The 23,535-nt window shown below is 41.4% G+C and overlaps 1 protein-coding gene across 1 annotated transcript in view; it reads right to left on the reverse strand.

Annotated features, from left to right (window-relative positions):
• Positions 1-23,535, reverse strand: part of HID1 (HID1 domain containing) — a 47,800-nt gene that overhangs the window by 17,968 nt on the left and 6,297 nt on the right. Inside the window, exons 2-7 of the mRNA XM_054978302.1 lie at positions 19,006-19,155; positions 15,143-15,313; positions 7,829-7,942; positions 4,534-4,640; positions 2,876-2,992; positions 212-434 (exon numbers count right to left, since the gene is read on the reverse strand). Of these exons, the coding sequence (XP_054834277.1) occupies positions 212-434; positions 2,876-2,992; positions 4,534-4,640; positions 7,829-7,942; positions 15,143-15,313; positions 19,006-19,155 (882 nt within the window). The remainder of the gene's footprint in view (positions 1-211; positions 435-2,875; positions 2,993-4,533; positions 4,641-7,828; positions 7,943-15,142; positions 15,314-19,005; positions 19,156-23,535) is intronic.

A 23,535-nucleotide genomic window follows, 5' to 3' on the forward strand; every position in this document is an offset into this window, starting at 1 on the left:
CCAGATGAACAGATTTAGACTGTTCTGATCTCTGCAATTTGAGAGTGTTGTTATGATATACATTAATGAACGTTTCTAGCCAAAACTCTGTTTTCCTGTTTTGTATCAAATTCTATACAAATGTATCTAAAAACTTTTCTAGAAAAGGCAGGCAGCACCTCCACCACCACACAAAGGACTAGAAATACAGCTAAATCTGGAAGACACTCACTTCAGCATCATCCATGACGGTTCCAGTAGTAGTGCCATCTACTGTGGGGCTGGAGCTGGTGGACGTATCATAGTCCAATGTGACTATCAGGACTTGGGCAGCCTGCTCCACCAGGGGTTCACGATAGTCCGAGAACAGCAAGTGGTTATAAGGGATCCCGTAGCCCACTGGATCATAAGCACAGATGATATTCAAGAGGGAAGTGAACAGTGGTAGCGCATGCCTGAAAAAGGATCCAACATGCTAAAAACAGACACACTAGAAAATGGTTCTGTAGTGCTAAAAGCCTTCCAAAGAAAAGCAGACCTTCCACAAGATGTACATTCCACTAGCATCGATCCATCTTGGTGTGAAAGTGTGAAAACAGCTATGCACCACAGGCACAATAAGGGTTAGTGAGAGGAGAGAGGAAACTACTTTCAGGTATCATCTGAAGATAATCTTCCTACCCATTTGGATGAATAAAATTATGTCCCATATATACAACAGCATAAAACCAGGCCCAAATCATTATTACTCATATCTTTCCTCAAGTACATGTTACTGTTCCAAGGATATCTCATTTAATTTATCCAAGGATATCAGTTTCCTACATGGATACCTACTGGATAGAAACACTGCTAGACATAAGCAGTACACACATTTTAAAACTTATCCTTTCCTCAAATCTGACCACAGCAATTAATAAAAACCAGTAAACAATATTATGATCTTAACAATATTTATTTTACTGGTTTAGAGACCAAGGCCTCCTAACCGTACCAAATAAACACCAACATGCTCATATTGCTCTTTAATTTTTAAGAAATGGGGAGGAGTGACCAGCCTTTTCTTCTAGCTGAGGGGATCCACACTGCCTCCTATATTTTGGGGAGCTAGGTTTGTTTTGAAATAGGACTCTTTCCCTCAGTTACTAGACATTCTTATGGCAGCAAGTGTAAAGGGTTTTCTGCTGCGAAGTAATTTTTGTGCCTGAAGAACGCAGAGGTCACTGTGCCAGGAGGTTCAACAAAACAACAAAGAAGATTTATTTATGTATAGGAGATTATGAAAGAACAGAATAGCAGCCAAGGTCTCCAGACAGTCACAGGAGAAGTCTGGCTGAGGCACTTAAGCTGGTTGTGATTTAAATTCCTTTTAATGCTTGTAGTTACAAACACTGCTTAACCACCAAGCTGGAGGATCCTTTCACACACAGGATTCCACCCACACCAGCCTGCCCTTTGGACTAAAGGATCCGGGGTCTGTTCATCACCAGAGACAGTCCTCACAATTCTGTCCTCTCCCAGAGGCAGAGTTAGACCACTCAGCCACAATACTAGGCAGAGCTATACATGAAACTGTCTGCTGTCTTGCTGAAGCAGCCCAGAACTGAACTACTCCAAAATTCTATCCTCCTCTTGAAAGGTGATTGGATGTTAGAGCAGCACTCCCGTAAGGATGAAAAAGCTGAGTGGCTGTTCTAACTTTCAGGGACAGGACAAACCTCCTGCCTATCACACGAAGTAGGGAGAGGCAACAATAAGAATCGTCCACCCCCCCCCCCCACACACACACACACTCACATAAAGTTCTGCCTATTGGTTTTTAATCTTTGGTGGCTGCACACATCACAGCCTCCAATACTGCTGTGTACATCTTCTCCTTTTTAATAAAAAGTAGCAAATACCTAACCACCCACAAAGGCACCCTTCCTGTCATGGAGGGGGAAGGGACAGGATACAGTCCTCCTTACATTGGACAGAGGCTAAGACAAATATAGTGCAGGTCATCCGAGAAGATGCTTTGTCTAAGTTCTGGCGCTGAAAGGAACGACCATTCACAGAAAGGCCTGGTCTGTACATCTAGGCACATGAGAAATGAACAGATGCCTCCACTCTTTATTACTTTGTAGTTCTATTATGCCTTGAGTTCTATTACTTTTAAAGAATCCCACTTCTACAGAAGAAATACATTTTAAATATTTTTTTCCTTTCTGCACTACCACAGAACATTACATTAAGTTATAAAACTCGTCTCTATTCTTTGAATTCATTCAGTGTTCCTCACAGTACAGATGCCAGAACTATAGTGAATTTTGACATTACCAGTGATGCTCTGGTAAAACGTTCCAGTGATTTTGAATGACAAAATTCAGGAAGATTCATTAAGCACCTCAGCTGCATACTTGAAATGCTATCAACAATCAGTTATTAATTATGCCAAATAAAGTGGCAACTGAAAAACAATTAGAAGACTACTAAAAACAATGGTAGTATCAGTTAACTAACCTGCTGAAATGAAGAAAGCCGCTTTGAGAATTGGGATATTCAAATAACTGCCACAAGAGGGCATCATTCAACAGGTACTAAAGAATATAAACCAAAATATGCAAGAAATGTATCTAAGTGTCTAAAGTCCCCACTTCAGTAAATATCAAGCTGCAATCATGAGACAGGTATAGAGAAGGTCTATCCATTCCACTTATGTAGGAGTTGCAGATCACTAAGCAAATACGGTCATTCTTAAGGAAGTAATGGAACACACGAGTTTTGAAAGCGACCACCAGAAGAAAGAGGAAAACGGAGACAAGATATACAGAGATTCTTCATGGAAGGATAACGGTTTGAATTAAATCAGGACAGATGCACAGCATGTATCCACCGGAAGTAAGCTACCTCTCACCTGTTCTCAGTGGAACAAAAGAACTGGACCCAGGGGTTAGTGTTGCTGCTGTCGGAGGAGGGTGGAAGGTACATGACTTCAGAGAAACATGTCAGCAGGAGTTTCAACAGCTCTGTCCTGGAAAAGCATTAAAACAAAATCTCGGGTTGCAACGTGGAGATTTTGCTCCAGTTTCACGTCTAAGCTGGAGGGGGCCTTTTTGGAGCATCCATACAGTGCTGTCCCCTCATTATCCACATTCCATGTTTTCCCTGCTTTGCTATGATCCGTCCCAAATCTGGTTTAGTATAAACTTTTGGTAAAGACAATACACTGCGTGGATAAGAAAGTAAAAAAAAAAATTGTAGCTCCTGCCCACATCAGTGCCTTTTTCCTTTTCAGTCTCCCACAGCCACCATTTCTCCCTTGCTCCCACCCCACAGGAAGAGCTTTAAATTGGCAACTGGCATATCACTGTAACTCTATAGCAATGCATCAAATACTGATTGTTTTTAAAAACACTCCAGAAAAACTATGAGAAAAGCTCCCCTGTGAATGGCCTGTTGCTGCTGTGAAGGCCTCTGCACTTGCAGTGGCAATGAAAGGAACATGAAAAATCACTGCCATGTGGATGCTGCCAGGCTGTATGCTCCTACAGGGGTGGGATGAGCAGCTGTATCAGGACAGTTCGGAATTCTTGGCTGTATTGTAAATAGGTCAGCCTTGCATCACTCACTAGTTTCATAACACACTTTTTTTGTACTCAAGTGGTCTGGTTGCTGCCTAACTTTCTGGGAGGGAGGTCTTACGTTTACCATTGAAAATGTGCATATATTGAGGTTTCAGCTTTTTCCAGTTTTGTTGCAGTGAGTTTCATTTTAAATAGCAATAACATTCGATTTATATACCGCCCTTCAGGATAACTTAACACCCACTCAGAGTGGTTTACAAAGTATGTTATTATTGTCCCCACAACAATCCTGTGGGGTGGGTGGGGCTGAGAGAGCTCTGAGAGAGCTGTGACTGACCCAAGGTCACCCAGTTGGCTTCAAGTGGAGGAGTGGGGAATCAAACCCGGTTCTCCAGATTAGAGTCCCGTGCTCTTAGCCACTACACCAAAGTTTTCAAAAATGTATTTTAAAAGGTGCTAGAATAAATCACTCCTGTACACAATATTAATTTGATCACTAGGAGCAATAGGCCCCAAATACAGTCTTCTGATGTCCGTTAGCAGCTATTAAAATGACAAGTTATGATCGCGACATGATGATGTCATGTGATTGTCCCATTGCAATCGCATAGCCCACAAATCTACATGAAACAAATAGTAACAGCTAACAATTGAAAAGAGAATAGCCATCCAGATGAGGCCTGGGCATTACAAACACTGTTGGGTCCTGTAGTGTCGCTAACTGAGAGCTTCCCAGTAAGGTAAAAAAAAATTCTTGAATTGCACGTTCTTTCAAGCATCATTGAATAGGAAATACAGGCTTTCCTCTGACAGCAAGAATCTTTAAAACTTCATACCTCCCAGTTTTCATCGCAGTATGAATTCGAGCATGTTGGCCCCTGCCAAGGTTCACAGGCAACCTCACCCTTGTGTAGAGTGCTAATCACAGGACAGTGATTCTGTATAGTGCTGATCACCTTCACCCGTATTCTTTGCTTGCCCTGCTCACCTATTTAAATCATGGTTGTAGCTGGGTGGCGGAGAATGAGCAAACCCAACACCAGCTTCCCAGATGTATTCACAACTATCGATTGCATGGATATCCTCAGCTGTATCCTGGGGGGGAAAGCCAAGGAAAGAAAGATCAATACTCATGCCAACGGAGGCTACAAGAACATGAGGGCACACTTAGTATTTACCAGAGTAACTATTATTGAGTCTTTCAGCTGTATGCATGGGCTTTATAAAGATTTAGACAAAGGAATACATACTGAGGACATCTAGCATACAGATGACAAGTGGAACCATTGTTCAAGAAGCACAGAAGGTTATAGCATAAGATGCCTACAGCAATTTTAACTGAGACCTAGCACAGAGCTTGACAAATCCCAGGTGACTGGTCACCATGCTGCCTAGAAATTTTATTGCGGCACCTAGTATTTTGAGTAATTATTCTATTATAGCATCTCTCAGCAATTCTTAATGGAAGTACGAAGTATTGGATCAAACCAGTTTTTGCATTGGTAAAAAAGGGGATGAAGGAGTCCCCTTTACCATCAAAAGGGCTGTTGGGATCATGGACAAAAGACATACGAAATGGGAGCTGTAATAAGAAAAGGAATTGGCTGTGATTAAGCAAAAAAACTGGCTGGATCCAACCCAACTTTTGTTTATAATTTTGTACCAGAACATTATATAATATAAAAATAAATGTGCATGAATTGCTTGTTATTCCTTGTTTGTATGTAAACTTAACTTTACACCATTCAATGGTGAACGAATTAATTTCTTAAGTAGTTGCTTTCTATACTGGCTCCAATATTCAATTAAATGGAGTTTTTTAAATCAATAATGGAATTATTAAAAACTAGGAAAAAGTTATGCTAGGGTTAGAGATTACCTTCTTTTGGTGATAACCAGGTTCACTCCTGTATTTATTAATATACTACAGCACTTTTATCATAGCTGTCATTAAATTATGAGAAACTGAAAAGTTTAGGATTAGGTCTTGGGATACCAGTAATTAGAAAATATTGTCATTAAAATACAAAAACTTAACAGATGAAAAATGTGTCTAGCTCCTAAATTTTTGTGCAAGGTCCTGGAGCCAAAGAAAATTTATCAAAGCCAACTGCAGCAAGTTATGTAACTTTGCATGACTAGCACCATACAATCCTTAAAATATCCTTGATGGATGCCATATTTCTTTCTTTTTCTTTTGTGGTAACTACTAATGATGTGCTGCACTGCGCTCAAATCAAGGCCACCTGGCATCATTGACACATTTTATTTCAATGCTTTAATTAAGCAAATTCTGTATAAATGGCATTTTTCTAGCGCACACTAGTTCACATTACAATCGTTACCTAATGTTTCGGGATTTCCATGATGCAATAGTCAATCTCACACTGCAACAGAAAGGTAGTAGTTCAAATGGTTGGAATATCATCCAGTTTTCTGCCTACTCAGATACCCTTGTGTAGAGAATCTCCTTCAGGAAAGCAGATTAACTTCTAAGCAGACTCTAACTGGAACAGTTGCAAGCTCCTCCCCATCGCCAACATTTCACTAATCTCCAGTATACAAGGCTAACTTGTGCAGATCATTAAATCAAATATTGTGAAATTCTTGGAGACGAAAAAGGGCCATGATCAGCCTTTTAAAATCTTACAAATACCACATCTCCCCTGAGCACAGTTGCCAATTGCCGGGGGGAGGGGGGGAATGGAATGTTATTTTCCAGGTGATGTTATTTACTTCCATATCAGGAAAAGCTTTATTTGCACATTTCCACACATTAAGACTCTGTTAAAGGGTTAAAAACATTTTTCTCCAAGCCTACAGGCCCTCCCCCTGAGATCTCATACCAGTAAAGAAAAATTTTAAAATATAGGTATCTGATATGTCAGACAAGTCATTAATGATTTGTCATGCACTAGCACAGGGATCCCCAGACTTTTTGAGTCTGGGCACCTTTAGAATTCTGGAATTGGTAGGTACAACTGTAAAATGGCTGCCAGAGGAAGAGGAGCCAACCACAAAATGGCTGCTGCAAGAGATGGAGCCCAACCATGCAGAGGAAGCCCAAGTGCAGGGGAGAAAAGGGGTAGTTAAAATACACTGGGAAAGAGGTGTGAGAAGGAATACAACCAACACTGTGGTGGCTGGCAGCTGCCACTGAAACAATGCTATTTTAATCTGCACAGTTCATCAGATTTCTGCTGGCCCTGCCCTGCCAGGAAAGATGTCAGCAGACACCTACGAGCACAGATTGGGGACCCCTGCCTTAGCATGTCAATTTAGTGTGTGCCCATTAACCATATGAGTAAAAGTTAGGAATGTGCCTACCACCTATATTACGGTGATGATCAGTGCCCCACGCACTGGAGAGAACAAATTGTCTATGCTGCCTCAATTCTGAATGTTCCCAAATTCGTATGGACAAATATCACATTAAATCAAAATTTCTTCTCATATAGTTGTAGAAGGGCAGTGTGAGAACATCCTGTCCCAATCTTTGCTAACTCCATACATTTGTTACCCAATGCTGGCCCATCACAACAGGTTCAAAAGGTGAGACATCTATCAAATGGAGTACAGTTTCATCCTTGTTCCTAGCTCCCCATGGTACCTTTTTTTGGACAACTGCATATTTGTGCACATTTTCAGCTCTACCTGTAGCCAGCAAGTATGCGGCTGTGCAACTTTTAAAAAAGATTACACAAGAAACAGACTAACAGAACCCCACACAACCATGGAGCCTAAAGTATTTGAATGGCAGCCTGAAAGGCCTTCTCTTCTCGTATCCCTTGCTCCAACAACGGTGTTCTGGTTGCAGTGTTCTAGTTGTTCCCTTGTTTATGGTGGTTCACTTGGCTAGAGCCGATTCCTTTTCTATCTTGACTCCTTGTGAAATGGACTCCCCAGGGGGTGGGGGGCAGTCTGTTGCAGTGTTTAAAAGGTGCAAGAAATCAACATTGCTTTGGATCAATATAAAATCCCCAGTATAATCACTGCTGCTAGACCTCAGCAGTACCAAGTTTATTACAGCAGATGCTCCTAGATGGCTTAGAGACAGACCTTGCAGAAAATTCTACTATTTTCAGGCACATCCCAACAAATGACAAGACAGAGATTCCAAACACAGCACTTATCATGCTAAGCTCCACATGCAGTGAATCCCTATCCTGCAGCAAACAGCTCTCCACATTCCTCCAAAAACCCATGGAATGAGCCTAAGGAAGACCTTATTAGAATTGAATCTGTCTGCCCAACTGACCCAAACTGCAGATTATTCAACTTACCACATTGTTTTTTCGATGACTCTGGACCGTGAATTCAGGACAGAAGAGCAAATCGGCGACAGCCAGGAGCAACGATTCAGCCAAAGGCCTCGCATTTTCATCATCTTCATCCCCCTGCAGAACAAATTACAGCATTCTCAGCCTGAATTTCACAGTCATTACAGAGCAGCACTAAAAACAAGGAATTTTTGAGGTGGATTTTCAATTAAGGTGAAAGGAAGACATGGCTAAGAAAACAGAAGACACCAAGAACTACAAAAAATACATAGAACTGCTTCATTTGGTTTCCTTTGGGGAAAAAATCATCAGTACTCATCAAAGCACCACAGGTACTGCAAACCTGGGGTGGGGGTGAGGGGAAGAAATAGGAAATCCTACAGAGGCAAGAGTCTAGAGCAAACAGTTGGCTTGTTTTCATGATCACACTTTTTTGTTGGCCCTTCTAACATTTTACAAATAAGCTCTTTTTGCAGTTTGGAGTCTTTTCATTAAAGGTAAAGGTAGTCCCCTGTGCAAGCACCGAGTCATTACTGACCCATGTGGGGGTACGTCACATCGTGACGTTTTCTTGGCAGACTTTTTGTTATGGGGTGGTTTTCCATTGCCTTCCCCAGTCATCCATACTTTACCCCCAAGAAACTGGGTACTCATTTTACCATCCTCGGAAGGATGGAAGGCTGAGTCAACCTTGAGCCAGCTACCTGAACCCAGCTTCCACCAGGATCTAACTCAGGTCGTGAGCAGAGCTTGGGCTGCAGTACTGTAGCTTACCACTTTGCGCCACAGGGCTCTCTTGTTTTAGTTTTGTTTTGGTCTTTCCATTAATGGATATAAAAGTGATCATGAAGAAAGATAAGGAGTACATTCATAATTAAAATAGTCCTCCAGTGGAAGACAGCTTGCTATCACAGGAGCCTCTCATCTCATGTGAGCCACTGCTTCCCCAAATGACACATTGCTCTATGTTGGAATAGGCTCTATCCAGTAACAATGATAAATAAACTGGGACCAGAAAGAAAATACGTGAAAGCAAATGGTAGTTACAGTACCTGAACATCTTGAAGCTGTACATTTTATTTCAATTTAGAGCCTGGCCTATTTCTGTTAGTAACACTGTTTCCCTATCATATTGGTCCTTATATAAGCACTTCAAGAGGTAAGGCACGTTAATACTCAAAGTGGCCCCCATCTGTGGATACTTAAATCCATGGATCAGGGCTCCTTTGAGACAATAAAGACATCCCAGGTTTGCAGAAAAATCTGAAAACTGGGGGAGAAGATGGAGAGGGAAACAGGAGGATTTAACACCTCTGTGTGAACCACTGCCTGATGGCAGAGGCAAGGACACAACTGATTGGAAAGGGAAGGGGGCAGGCAGGCAGAGTGGCAGGAGACAAGCTGATGGAAGGGCAGAGTGATGGGGAGAGAGGACGGGCCACTGAGCTGTGAGGGAAGAGCAGCTGCTCCCACACACACATGAACTGGGCAGACTGCATGAATTGGACATACAGGAGAGGAGCTGGTACATCCACAACCCACTGCTTGAGATGGGCAGAAGAGGGCATCCACTGTGGCAGGCAGCAACAGCACTTCAGCTGGGAAGACTGGCAAGTGGCCAGCCCATTGACAGACTGAGTGAACAGAGTGGTGGGCAGAGCTCTGGGAAGCAGGACAGATCTGTAGAGGTGGCAGTGGGAGGAAAGGGAAGAGAAAGACAGCTAGGGACAGGCATCAGAAGCCAGAAGACAAAGCAGGGACCACTAAGGGAATTTCTCTTCACTTTCTCATGATTTCCTATTTGTTCACAACCGGGAAAACTTAAGCATTAGTATTTTACTCAGGACTTCTTATAACGTTGGATGGGCTAGGATTTGAAACAAAAGGCTTATCTGTAGATGGTATTTTTTAAAGCTTCCTTCTATTACATTTACCAATCAGCAGTTTGTATGCACCTATGCTAAACAGACCCTGACCTTGATAGCCTCGACAAGCTTGATCTTCGAAGCTAAGCAGGGTCAGCCCTGGTTAGTAATTGAATGGGAGACATCCAAGGAAGACCGGGATCCCTATGCAGACAGCAAGCAATGGCAAACTACCTCTGTTGGTCTCTTCATTTTACACTCTACACCACCAAGCTTAGCAGACCATAGCATGCTATTATATCCACATTGTTATATTTAGTTCACTAAAAGTGGCATTTCATTAGCCTGGGTATAAACTTGATGATTTTCTGCCACTCTTTTTATTTCATTTTCAAAATCCCACGAGATGTGCACTCCATCACGCGAATATATATTCAGGAGTATTTCATGCATATTCTCTGCACTATAGGAATCAGAAGGAAAACATAAAACTGAGTTGAAGGAGTAGTAGTTGAAAATGCACATTATCACTTTAAAATGTATGACCAAAAAAGCACATCCAACTCATCCTGGAGGACAGGATGTTTGAGTACACAAACTTGTATTAAATACTGATACTGAACTAGAAGACTGAATTGAGAGGAAATGTTCAACATATAAACAAACAAACAGGGAACAAACAACGACTTGTGGGGATGGTTTTATTTACCCCTGTATCCCCTTTCTCACACCATGTCCTCTTTCTTTCCTCCTAGCAGCCCCCATATCCACTCTTGTTTCTCTGCTTCCTTGACCGATTCCAGACGACTAACCTGAAGGCGCTGCATGCCGCCATGTTCCGGATCGCGACGGGGAAAACACGATATTTCACGTTTTCCCCGTCGCGATCCGGAACATGGCGGCATGCAGCGCCTTCAGGTTAGTCGTCTGGAATCCGCCCTTCTCTCCTTGCCACTCAGCAAACAACCTTTCTTTTAATTGCCTCCAGTCTTCAGCTTTATTTACTTAGTTTATAATCTACCTTTATCCCCAATGGGGACCCAAAGCAGCTTACATCTCCTCCTGTCATCCATTTTATCCTCACAACAACCCTGTGAGATACCTTTGGCTGAGAAAGAGTGACTGGCCAAAGGTCAACCAGCAAGCTGCTATGGCAGACTGGAGATCCGAACCTGGGTCTCCCAATTCTAGTCTGACACTCCAACCGCTTTCAGCTTTCCCTCCTTCCCTCTCCCTGGCAGCCGTTCCCTAGGAAAAGTCTGGCCAAGTTGCAAAAGCTGTGCAGTGGCAAGTCACTCAGGTTAGGTGTGCAGCGGCCACTGCCAGGCCCAGCCCAATCACGCAAGATGTGTGGAAGCTGCCACTGGGCCAAGGTGAGTTGTGTGGCATCAAGTTCTTGCAAAGGCTGCACTCTGGTAAATTGCAGAAATTGTATGGTGGCAAGTTACCCAGTGGTTGCTGCTGAGCCTGGCCCCAGTGAGTCTTCCCTCCAGGGCAGGAGGGAGGGAAATCGAGGTGGCCTTGGAGGTCAAAATAGGCATGGAAAGGGCCCTGCCCCAACTCCTGCCTTTTACTGATAGAAACCAAGACTTGGAAGGTTGGGAATATAGTTATGGTTACCTAGTAACCCCCACAACTGCTACTACGATCTCAGAGGGCATCCATTTCAAGTGCTTCTTCTATTGTTGGGGAGAGGTTAACTCCTGAAATTTATATTTATATTTAAGAATTCAGCTTTTTCCGCAAACCTGGGGCTTTTCTCAGGTTTGTAGAAAGATCTAACTTGCATGTTAGATCTCTGGACTTACGCATCCACAGATGAGGCCATGCTGAGAACTAGATATGCTGATGATGATGGATAACAAAAGGGGTGTGATGTCATAGATCAAATGATAAGAGCTTGTTTACAGTAATTACCCATAATATCTGAAAATTGGGCAAAAGAGGGTTTTCATGTTAAGAAGCAACATTTACCTAATTAAAATGTGCACATAAACAAGGGCTGGCCATCTCAATTACACCCTACTCATGAGTTTCTTGGGCCATCAACCTAGCCCCTATTAGAAAGAAATGCTGGACTAGATATGCCTTGTGGACCTCGTGCCTAACCCAGCATGCCAGAGTTTGCAGTCTATCACAAAAGATGCGTATACACGTGTTATTTGGGAACTGTATTATGGCTTCCCGTACACAGAAAATAGTGCTTTTGCTGCATACAAAATGTAATATCCCTATAATAAAAGAGTTATCTTGGACAAGGTGCATGAAACATGACTACACACTACTGATTGGTCCAAAGTGACTATAGAAAGGCCCTAAGTTTCCCCGACCAAATGGTCTAGTCACAGGACTGCAGTGGCTTCAGTTGCACCATATTACTTATATGCTTTGGGGGATTTCAACAAGGCACATAGTTCATATAGAAGAGTATGATAAATGTCCTGCAGAAGGGGCTATTCAGTAAGGAGACAGCCCTAGCCTGCTGTGACAAAACAAGCATCTTCTTGTAGAGCAACCTGAATGCTCCCAGGCAGTCAAAACAAGCCCTATTCTTACATCTCAATGCTGATGTTTCAGTCACAAATCTACAGCTGTTTCCAAGGGAACCACACGAGTTGCTTCTGCAAACCTAACTCGAAGCTCATCCTCAATCTGAGCCCCTCCCCCTCCGCTAGGAGAGAGCTACGGAAAGCAACAGAAGCTTATCTGTGACAGCCAGGCTTGTATCAGCCTGTGCACAACACACAGCCATTCACGGCAAGCATCTGGACTACAATAATGACCCGCATTGATCTGATGTTGTCTAGTGCCTTCTGCATCGGGACAACCAATAAAATCATTCCAAGTCCAGAAACAGACAGTTACGAGAGATAAAAGCAGGCAGACTGCCGACACTTCCACTCAGTTTGCAAGTCAGAGATGCAGAAAGAGTTATCTCGGAATCTTAAGGGCTGAAACATTAACTGGTTAATCAGAGGCACTGATCAGCTACTTCACACATTAACAATAAGGAACGTTAAACACAGCTATGGTCTGCAACAGAATAAGCGCCTCTTGATTTAAGCACAGGTTTTAATCCCCTAGGAGTTTCTCTTCCTCAAGCTCCACCAACATGAATGGATGAAAAATGACAGCGCACCTGTGGCTCTTAAAAGCCCTTTCCATTTCAGTGAGGCTGTCCTGAAGAATCTGGTGGAAGAACAGTGCCAAATACACTTACATTTATTTTCCCCCATTAAATTATTTAACCAAGTATTTAGTCATAAAAACTATTTTCACGTTTATTACCAATATTTTATCTCTTATACTATACAATCAATTAATCACTTTAAAAGTTAATCAGCAACACAACTCTTTAAAGATAACTGACAAACTTTATCAGGATAAACTACAGAAAGGCAAACTGAGTTGCCAGGGAGACACATTCCATCTGTTACTGAGGATACATATTTTATCTATATTTGACATGACTGACAACTTACAAGAGGTTTGAGGTAGAAAGAAATTTAGGGCATTTTCAACTTTACAATTTTTGCCTGTACTATATTTTTTTTTAGAAAAAATCCATTCCTATGTCATGTGGCTAGAGTCTAAAAGTTCATAATTTTGAAATAAAGTAAACTCAACTGAAAAAAAGCAAATTAAATAAATTACAGAAAGTTTATGGAAATGCCCTTGACACTGTATGGAAATGTACTTGATAATGTATGGAAGTGTATTTGATATACTGTATAGACATATGCTTGATACTGATTATACTAAGCTCGTACTGTGTACTCTGCCTTGAGTTTCTGTGAGAAAGGCGGACTAAAAAAGACATAAAGGAAAGTAATGAAATAGCAGAATGCATTTTTTTTTGCACTGAAAAATTTGTTCTGCACTGTCCTATATGGATTCCTAGGCAAGAACTGCGTTTGGGGTAACCCACGGAAAGAAGACAGAGGAACTCCACTGGGCCTTGGGGAAAAGTGAGCCAACGTTATTCACAGGCTGAGTTATTCCAGAGAAATGCAAAAAAGCCCATATACTGACACTAGCCCTGCTCATCGCTAATTGAATAATTTCCAGTTCTCGTTAAAAGGTTGTATTAAAAGTGTTCAAAGCACTTCACATATTTTCTCCCACCCTCCTTTACTCTATTCCCTTCACACACTATTTATTTACTGTCCTGGTGAACCAACAATAGACCCAATATTCCACCAATCAGCCATTCAGGAGGGAGAACAGGAGGCTGGATTCCGTCCCTCCACTCTAGATGGTTGCCAGGACTGTATCCTTTTTCAAAGACCTGTATGTACGTTTCCTTGAAGCTGCCATTTCTGCTTCAATGAGCAGAGAAAGCATGTGCAAACTTAGAGAGTCATACATGCGCACCAGTGCTCACCAGCTGAGAGACTACTATTGTATTGGCATAGAAAATGAAATGTGCATACTGGCTGGAAAAACAGAGAAGCTATTTTTGTTTCTAAGGAAATGTAATGTAAAACTGACAAGAACAAAGCGTCTTTTCTAAAGGGTGAAAAGGCAGACAGGTAGGCAAAGTAGAGATGCAGGCAGGGATACACAGCATCCCCAGCCACATACATACATCCATGACAATAGCAAGACAATAATGCTGCAGTCACTTCATTCCAAATCACTATTTGCAAATGCATTCTTTCCAGACTTCCGCTGCTGTGGTTTTCAGATGAACATTGCCCTTATTCTCCAGGGAGTAGGATCAATTCCAGAAAACAAGCCTAGGGTGGAAGCACCTACTGTTACTCTCAACTTGCCTTTCATCTGACAAGAATTAGAAGGTCCTACTTATACCAAAGCCAGGCATCCTTAGACTCACTGCACTGAGTATGTGAGAGGGAGACCTACTCTAGCGTGTAAGGACTGCACACATAATGGAACACAATAGCTATCTCCTAATATATGAAACGACATAGCATAAATGTGCATGAATTAGAACAAGAGATGCAGGGTACTGAGTCCTTGAAATTCATCACCATCACTGCAGGTCAAAACTATTCCTGAGCAGGCTAATACAGGCGCTGAATAAGGAACAATACTGAGTGACTGGTACTGGATGAAACACAACAACAAAACCCACCACATTTCATTTTGCCGGGGCAGCACTAGTCTCACATTTTAAATTGCCCGTCCCGCCCTCCTAACTTAAAAGTGGAATAAATTTCAAGGCAGTTTTCCATAACCAAGAGAAACTGCAAGAGTAGAAGGCTGCAAAGGCCCAGAGGAGAACAATGCAATGTTCTTGAAGTGTTCATGGGTAAAAATTAGATCAAAAGAGACAGGTTTGGCTCCTGCTTGTTCACCCTGCTCAGCAGAGTGGGGATTCGAACCTGCATCCCAGATCCTAGTCTGACACTCTGACATTGCACAACCAATGCTGTGCAAGAACCTCCATGCCTTTGGAAAGGAACAATTTTGCCTAGAAGGTACATACTCCTCCTCGCCCAGCCCCAGGAACAGTAGACCAAAAGAAGCCTCTCCAGTCAGGATCCTCAAAGATATAAGGTAGGATGCGCGTCAAGAGGCGGCTGCAGTTCAGGACAATCTGCTTTTCCTTCTCAGAGTGACAGCCACTTTCAGCTCCTTGCACCAGCTTTTCTACAGCCTGAAACAATAGAGATAAAGCAAATGTCAGGAGGCATAGACACACAAGAACCAATCCTTACCACAGACATTCAACAAAGGTTTGAGTGGCTGACAGCGGGTTCATAATACTATGCAAATGTATAATTATTCTTATTTCAATTGACCTTGCTTTGGACACAACTGAAAAATCCAAACAAAGAAATCACATTATCATAATATAGTAACTTGGAAATCATAAGAATTCAATTTCATCCTAACTCCAGTTCCAAAATTTAAAATGCTAGTGCGTGCCATCTAAATCTTCCTTTGTTTCAAAGGACTAAAAACTGAGTAGCAGCTCATTGCCTTGCAATATATGCCAAGCCTTGCTGAACAGTGTGATCCATCAGTAAGCACAGTACTGTAGGTGGCTGCAACCTGCACGGACAGGTACCCGTTGTGTTCATCAAAGATTAAGAGAGAAGGAGAAAAGAAAACCTCAATTGACTAAGACTACCAAAGGACTCTGCTGAAGGGTCCTGCACTACAAATATTTTCAACATGGGAAAGAAACATGTGGTTGGATTCTGAGTACTGTCACCAGAAGGAATATGGGCCCTTACCATAGTACACCTCCCTCACCCAGCAGTCCCTTTCAACCCCCAGAAAGTCATATAGATTTGGGGGGGGGGGCTACGATGAGGAGAAAAAGTAGTATAATTGTCTTCTCCTACCTCTTCAGTCAGTGCAGCTCTGCTGAAAGAAGAGGGAGAGGGGGAGATTTCACCCCCTTCCCCACTATAGCTGCCCAATTTGCATATTTGTTACCACCACCTCCAACAATTTACCTTCCAGGGTCATAAGGGGCTACTGGCAGGGAGGGAAATTCCAGATCCAACACATTAATAACAGATGCACAATCCAGGTTACAGCAGATGAGTTTCCTGCTGCTTAATACATATTTCTTCTATGAGATATACCCAGTGGTGATAAATATTTTTCTTATATATGTCACAGATACAAGGATGAATCACCTGAGATTCAAAAATGTTTCCTAGGCCCGAAGCAAGTCTTAACATGTGTCCTTCGAGTACTTTTGGCCCTTTAATCAGAGGTCTGCTTTACAAGACAAACTTCCTGTAATAACCAAACCGCAAAATGTGAGGTTAATATCTACTCAATTTTGCTCTGAAAGCAGGAACAGTACTGCTATTCTTTTTGTGATAATACTTCTCAAAGGATGGCCATTCTTAAATACCTAGAAGATGCTAAGTACAAACAATTTGTTAGGAAAGTATGGACTATTTTTGATCTCTCAACCCTGAGAAACTGTATCCCTTCATGCACTAATCAGAATGTTATCAGAAGTAAATTTCTAGATCCTGTGTACTAGCATCACCTTTTAAGGTCCCTGAGCACTGAGGACTTTTTTAAAGTCAGATAATATTGATAAGAGTGGTATTGGATACCAATAGGAAAGAGTTTTTCCTTCACTGGACTTTCCTATACAATCTTAGTGCCTCTCTTTTCTTTTAATCTTATTGTGCCAGCTCCTGGAACACATGTTCTTTAGTTATAGTTGGAGAGGCTTAGGGAGCTTTGGATCCTCTTACTCTTGCCCTTACCTGAAGAAGTAGAGTACAGATACTTTGAACAATGAACAGTACTTAAAGGGACCCTAAAATTCAGGAGCATGAAATATGAATAAACATCAGAAGGCTCCTACCTAATCTTTAAAATTACATTCAGAGTTTAAGAAAATACACTTTCCAAGATGATCCCATATCCTTTCCTTTTAAGATTCTTTGATCCAAGGACCTTGAGCAGCAGATAGGGAGTCTTTCTTTAAGGAAAATATGATGGAGAGATACTTGGCCACTGTCAACATAATTCTTGGTTCACTGTCCACTAGCAGACAGGGAACTATATTATTTTTTAATACAGTAGGAGATAATTTAGTTAAAATAGGGGCAATCCATAAATCGCAACTAAAGTTATAATGAGGACATGCCAGTATCATATGGGACAGGGTGTCAACCTTTTTCAAATCATATTGGCAGAGTCTGTCCAAGTAAGTGTAAGCCCCCAGAGTCCCGAGGGTCAGATTCAATTTCTAGAGATATGTTTACAAATTCAAAATGTAAATTCAATTTACTTAAATATAACAGAACACAACTGTGAAAATGTTCCCAAAGTTACCAATACCAGTTAACTAACCAGTGACCCCAGGGCAGAGTCCTACTCGCAATCCACTTGGTAGAGGGAGCAGGCAGTTTTGTGGATTTGGCCAGAGGCTATGCCTGGAATAGAGTCCCAAATATCCAGAAGGCCTTGCAACAGCAGGACTCTTTTTATGAAGATGCTGTATGAATCCTAGAGCTTGCTTGTTGCCCTAGGAGCAGTTCCCCTTTCCTCCTCTCATGACAAAGTGGGGCAGCTCTGTACTAGGGTGTTGGTCTCGGGCAGTCAAAGAAAAACTCAGCTGTCAGCAATTCCTGCTCTTTGCTCTTCCTTGCTTCTTCAGCTCTTCCCAGCTACTGATGTTCTCCCAGGGAGAAGTGTTCAGTTCTTCCCAGCTAGCAGTTTCAGTTCTGTGACCTTCTTAGATCCAAAGCTGGAAACAAGCTTTGCCTTCCAAAGAGCACTAGCTTTAGCATTCCTCTCTCCCTTCCAGTCTTTTCAGGTAGCCTAGTCCTGCATTATACCACCTCTCATAGTCATGGTGGTCTTTTCCAACACATGCCCCATGAGCCTTTGCTAAATATGCAAATTAATACAAGCCTAGGTACACATCAGTTATCAGCTAGTCTGGTCTGTTAGTCTGGTCTATATCAGTATCTGCAGTCTAGGCCCCAAACCCTTTTTTCAGTACGGGCTTATATTCAATAAATTACAGTATCTCCCAAGTAGAACTGCTGAGGGGTCAGCGTTCAGGCATGCAAGCAAGAATGCTCTACAGTAGCAAGGAACTGTAAGATATCTAGTATAGGCTGGAGCAGTTGGAAGTGGAAGGATGCCAAAGAACTGGGTGGAACATACTCTCTGAGTTCAGATGGAGCTCAGAGAGTATGGAGCTGGAGTATTTCTTAACATGTATGGATTCACTTTTTCGAAGTCTCAATATATTGTCCTTTGCTAGGTTGAGGCTAGATAGTTTCTTGTCCTTGCATACAAGGAGAGCAGAATTGAGCTTGGTTTAGCTCATAAAGCAAACCACCCTTCTTTGTGGAAAAAAGAACCTTTAGCCTATGTTTGAATGCCATGCAGACATGCTTTGGCTTTAATAGAGCTTTGGCCCAATTCTAATCTTAGAGCTATCCCAGCTATACATTTTGGGGTTCCTGTAATGCGTCGCAGAAAGTGGCAAAGTTGGTGATCTACGTTCTCATTTACTCAGAGAATTCATATTGAAGCTCCATAAAGGAGCTGTGGGATGATTTTCATATTGAATACATGCAACCCCCCTGGGATATATTTGCCTCCCTTGGAGGAAAAAAAGCATTCAATCGCTGACATGGAAGGCTTGATTTTATTTATTGCAAATTTAAGATAGGGTGATCCCATATCTTAGAGAGTGAATGCTCCTCTCCCTCCCAACCTCGCTCAAGAGTACACAATGAGGGGCATCTCATCTTGGAGAAATTCATTATTGAAAGAAGCAGATATAAAAATTTGTTTAGCTAGCTTTTGAAAGAAAGAAAAAATAAATCCAAGAAAGCAGAGCCATCGTACCTTGTAACACAAAGTAGCCAAATTTGAAGGGGATTCTTCCCTCACAGCTCTGATTTCCGCAGCTGGAACTAAGGCAAAGACATCTTGTACTGAAGTAGCCGTATCTACCCAGAACTGGTCCCAGAAGGCATCATCTGTTGCCTCCACAGGCTGAAAAGAGACAAAGATTGCAAGAATTACTTTGGGAGGACTAAAATCCACACAGGGATAATCAGCAGTTAAGGAGCACAGGTCAATTTCGCTGGTTCAGTTCTCATTCCACAGCTTTCTTTCGTGACCCTCTGCACCAGATTTGCCTCCATGAGTAGTCACTCTGGCCACTATGCCGCTTTTCCCTGGCTTTCCCGGGAGCGCTTATACCCAACTTTTTAAAAAAATCCGTTTTGTGGTAGGCTGTTCCCCCATGCATACTCTTTATTCTGTTTTTTGGTGTTCCACCCTCTTCTCCCGCTCCCACTCCCTGCCAGACCACTGCATTATGATTGGCTACTCTTATCTAGCCAGCCACTCCCCTTCCCTCCTTTCCATTCTTTCCCACCTCCCTCTCTCTTCTTATTTTAATTTTTTTTTTAAAGTCCAGTGCAGAATTGATGAATTGCTGCTTTGAAAGCACAGAGGGAAGTTCCCTTTTTATTCTTTTTGCTTTGGCTCAGGTGGGAATATTGCATAGAGAGCTAAATATCTGGGTATCAAAAATAAAGATTTAATATCCAGTTTTAGAGAGGTGCTAACGGACACATACAAGCTGTCCCCATGCCTTTCAGTTTGACTTCAAGAAAAGTGAGGAGTTATGTCCCCGGTGCAGAAGGGGCTACAATCTACACTGGTTTTTAGCTATTTGATTAGCTCTTTAGCAGTTGAGCTATTAATCAGAAGCAAAAAGACTGTAGTTGTGCTATGGCAGGAAACCCTTGATAAATGGTGAAACGTCGCCAGCCTCTTTTATGGCAATAGAAACTTCTTTGTCTTAAGAAGACACTTTTGGCAAGCATAAAAGAACACCAATTTGAGTATGATATCAGTTACTTTGTTAAGTGTATGAGGTCCAGTGTCTCAGTCCTCTCAATATCAAGTGTAGCTATTTATCTAAGCATGAATTATAATGCCACTATGGTTAGAAGAACTGTAAGTAGCAAACTTTACATAGTTTCAAAAGTTCCATCAACAGGCTAGTAATTCCATATCAAAGCATTTGACACAAGATACAGTCTAAAAGATTCCTTTATCATTCATCAAATGAGGGAAATAAGTCTCCATACTTGTATCCGGTGCTCTTGCTACAACAGCAAGCAAACAAGTGAGCCAAATTGCATTAATGGGAAATGGTATAATCACCATTATATCCTGTATCACACTACAGCTTTCTCTCCTCATAGAATTAGTCTCTGCATTCTGTGGCGATTTTGAACAAAAATTAAGACCTAACGGCAAACCACCTCTGTTAGTCTCTTGCCATGAAAACCCCACCAAGGGTTGCCATAAGTCAACTATGACTTGATGGCACTCTCCACACCAATTTGGAAAGTACAAGGTTAGTAACAGATACCTGCAAAGAAATATAGAAATAGATTTTGAAGCCACTCTTAAGACAGACAAGTAGTGCAGAGAATCTGGAAACAAGGAGACGGATAATAAGGGCTCTCGGGAGAGATAAGGACATGTTGTAGGGAGCACAGATTTTATTTGCTAAACAACAGGCATTAAGTGGTCTCGGTTTGGGTTTTTAGAGCTTTTACATTAGACACCATAGTGGGCATGAATCACTGTACACGTGGGAACAGATTTATGTACATGGATAGGTTATGCTCAGTATTCTCTCTGCAAGAACTCTCATTCATTCATTCGCACTCACACAAACAGGCTATGTTTGCAGGCAACCATAAAAGCTATAGTATGCATTCGCTTATTCTGCTACTACAACAGAGGTCACTCTTTGTAGAAATACTTTTTAGGAAAGCATTCACTGAATGATGTTCAATAAGGCAAAATAAACATTCAATCATGACTCCTTTATCTGACTGACAAGGAAAAGCTCAAGAGCAAATGGGACTTGCCTAATAGCTGCTATTCGAACCAGTGGGAGGTTTCAAATTGTGTTTGGAAAAGGCAAGGAAAGAGAAGCTATATGGATGTTTAAATAAACAATTTCCTGACACAGTTTTGTGACTTTACAGTATACCATTATTAATAAAAGTTTTAAACTGTAAGAGACAGGGAAAATTGCACAATGTCTATTTAACATTTAGTTATGATGCAAGAGAAAGCACACTGCCTTATCCAGGAATAGGTGATGTGTCACTAAAACCCAAGACAAGAAAGCAAGAACAGGTAAGCAAAGCCTAAACTGGTAGAGCAGGTTTGTTTTGTGGTAGTTTTATATTTCTGTGACAGGCTGATGCCAACTACCTTCCTGCCACCGTCTTTATAGCCCCTTTAAACTTTCTGGAAGTAGGTGCTTAGTCACAGATGGTTACACAGAACATATTTGCATGTTTAGCTAATGGGTAATACAGTAAGTCTACAATCAGTTTCTTTTGCTGAAAAAAGGGGATGGATGAGCCGTTTTGGATAAATTTAGCAGGACAGCAAAGATGTACGAGAAAGTTACTGAGAATCACATATTATGTGAAGTCAACAAGCACAGCCTCCACAGCAACTGAAGAGTGTGTTCAAACTGGCATTCAGACGTATCTATTGTTTGATTAACAGCCTTTTAAGATTAATCTTATAAATGGAAATGGGTCTTTGTGAGTAACTGGGCAATTCAGATACATCTGTTACTTTGGTGTTTTCCACATGGAGACTGGCTTGTGTAGTTTCCCTGTTGATCCTGCAGCTGCCAACACGGCATAGTGGCAACAGGGCTTCCACATGGCAGGTTTTCAAATGGTTTCTTTGTCATAATCCCTCAGCAGTGGCCACTCTCAGGGCTTTTCCAGCTTTTTAAAACTGGCTATAGAATATGGTTATAATGATATAACAATATGTGTATTAGAATCTCTGGGTTTTTTTAAGAGTCTAAGCCCATTTGTTGCAGATATACTCCTATATTTCTGCAACGTAAAGGGCTAGAGGTGTATACTTTTTAAAAAAGAAAGCTGGTAATTCAGAGAACCTGATATAGATTGTTATACCAACATAATGATCTTCAATTAATGGTCTGAAAAAACCCAAACTCTTGGTGGTGGGGGAAGAAATGGCTGCTGCAGAGATAGGGAACATGGCTACCATATAGAAAGGACTGGGAAAATTCAAACTTTCCCACCTATGTAGCCATCCATATTTTCTTGCAAACATTCCATAAACTTTGTCGAAAAGGCCCGAGAAACCTTGCAAGGTGCATGATGCTGAGGGGAAGCAAGAAAAACCCCACCCCAACAGCTACAAAACTGGGGCAAATAACTTGTGTAGATAATGTCTTTGACCAAAAAAACCCAGCTACTGGGATTTAATAAAATTAATTCTTCATCATGGTTTATCATACACCTAGTACATCCACAAAATGGATTTATTCAGAAGAGAGCCCAGAAGAGAGCTTTCCTAAAATGTGGGAAAGCAAGAAGAATGAAAAGCTTTCTCATAATAGGCCAAATGGTTCAGATGGTACTTGATATTGGATAGATTGTTGACATGATAGCACATTTTTAGCTTCATAGAATTCTCTCTTAGGCATACAAACTTGGGCTTATCCACAAGGGTGGATAAAAATAATTTTTAAAAAAAAAAATTAAAAATCAGATTGTTTTATTTAAATTGGATTTTGATCGATAAAATGCTTTTTGAGGAAAAAATATATCTAAATAGTTTTCTGTTTAAAATATATTACAGCCCAAAGTTTTTTCATCATGAAATAAAGGTTAATTCCACAGTTTGGGAATATTTTTGTTTAAACACATTAGATAATAAACGTGGATGCTTAATCAAATACAGGAATACATATGCTATATAATGCTATTGTTTTTAGTTAAATAAAACACTTGAAATGGTTATTGTGAATGATTATTTCATCCTTCTATAAGTTTCAGCAGAAAAGTTGTCCAAATATGAATGACTAAACAAGTGGTGTGCAGTTCGGTTTGGAATAAAATACTGAATTTTGGCTGATTCAGCAAAATCCAGGTATTCTGAATTTTTACAAAATTTTCAGTAGAAATACAGTAACATTTGGCTATTGTTTTCTATCGGAAAATCACTCTGGGGGCTATCCAGTGGGCTTAGGGGATCATTTTTTAACCAAACCACCAAATTTGGAGGGAACCTGCTTCTGACTGTCTTCTAAAGCCTCCCAAGTTTCAGGAAGACTGGATCCTGAAGACCATTTCTATGGGGCCCTGAACAAGGTGCCCCCAACCACTCCATTATATCCTATGGGGGGGGAATCAAAACTGACTCCCATTGCAGAAACACTGTTGCAATGTAACCCAACAGAACCAGTGTCATCCAGTGGAGAAACACCACAGAACAGAACCAAGTAGTACCCAGCCACAAGCACAAGGCATTCCCTTGCTTCAGTTTGTTTCTGTTGCCTAA

Source organism: Eublepharis macularius, chromosome 4 (genome assembly GCF_028583425.1).
Source record: "Eublepharis macularius isolate TG4126 chromosome 4, MPM_Emac_v1.0, whole genome shotgun sequence".
Taxonomy (NCBI): domain Eukaryota; kingdom Metazoa; phylum Chordata; class Lepidosauria; order Squamata; family Eublepharidae; genus Eublepharis; species Eublepharis macularius.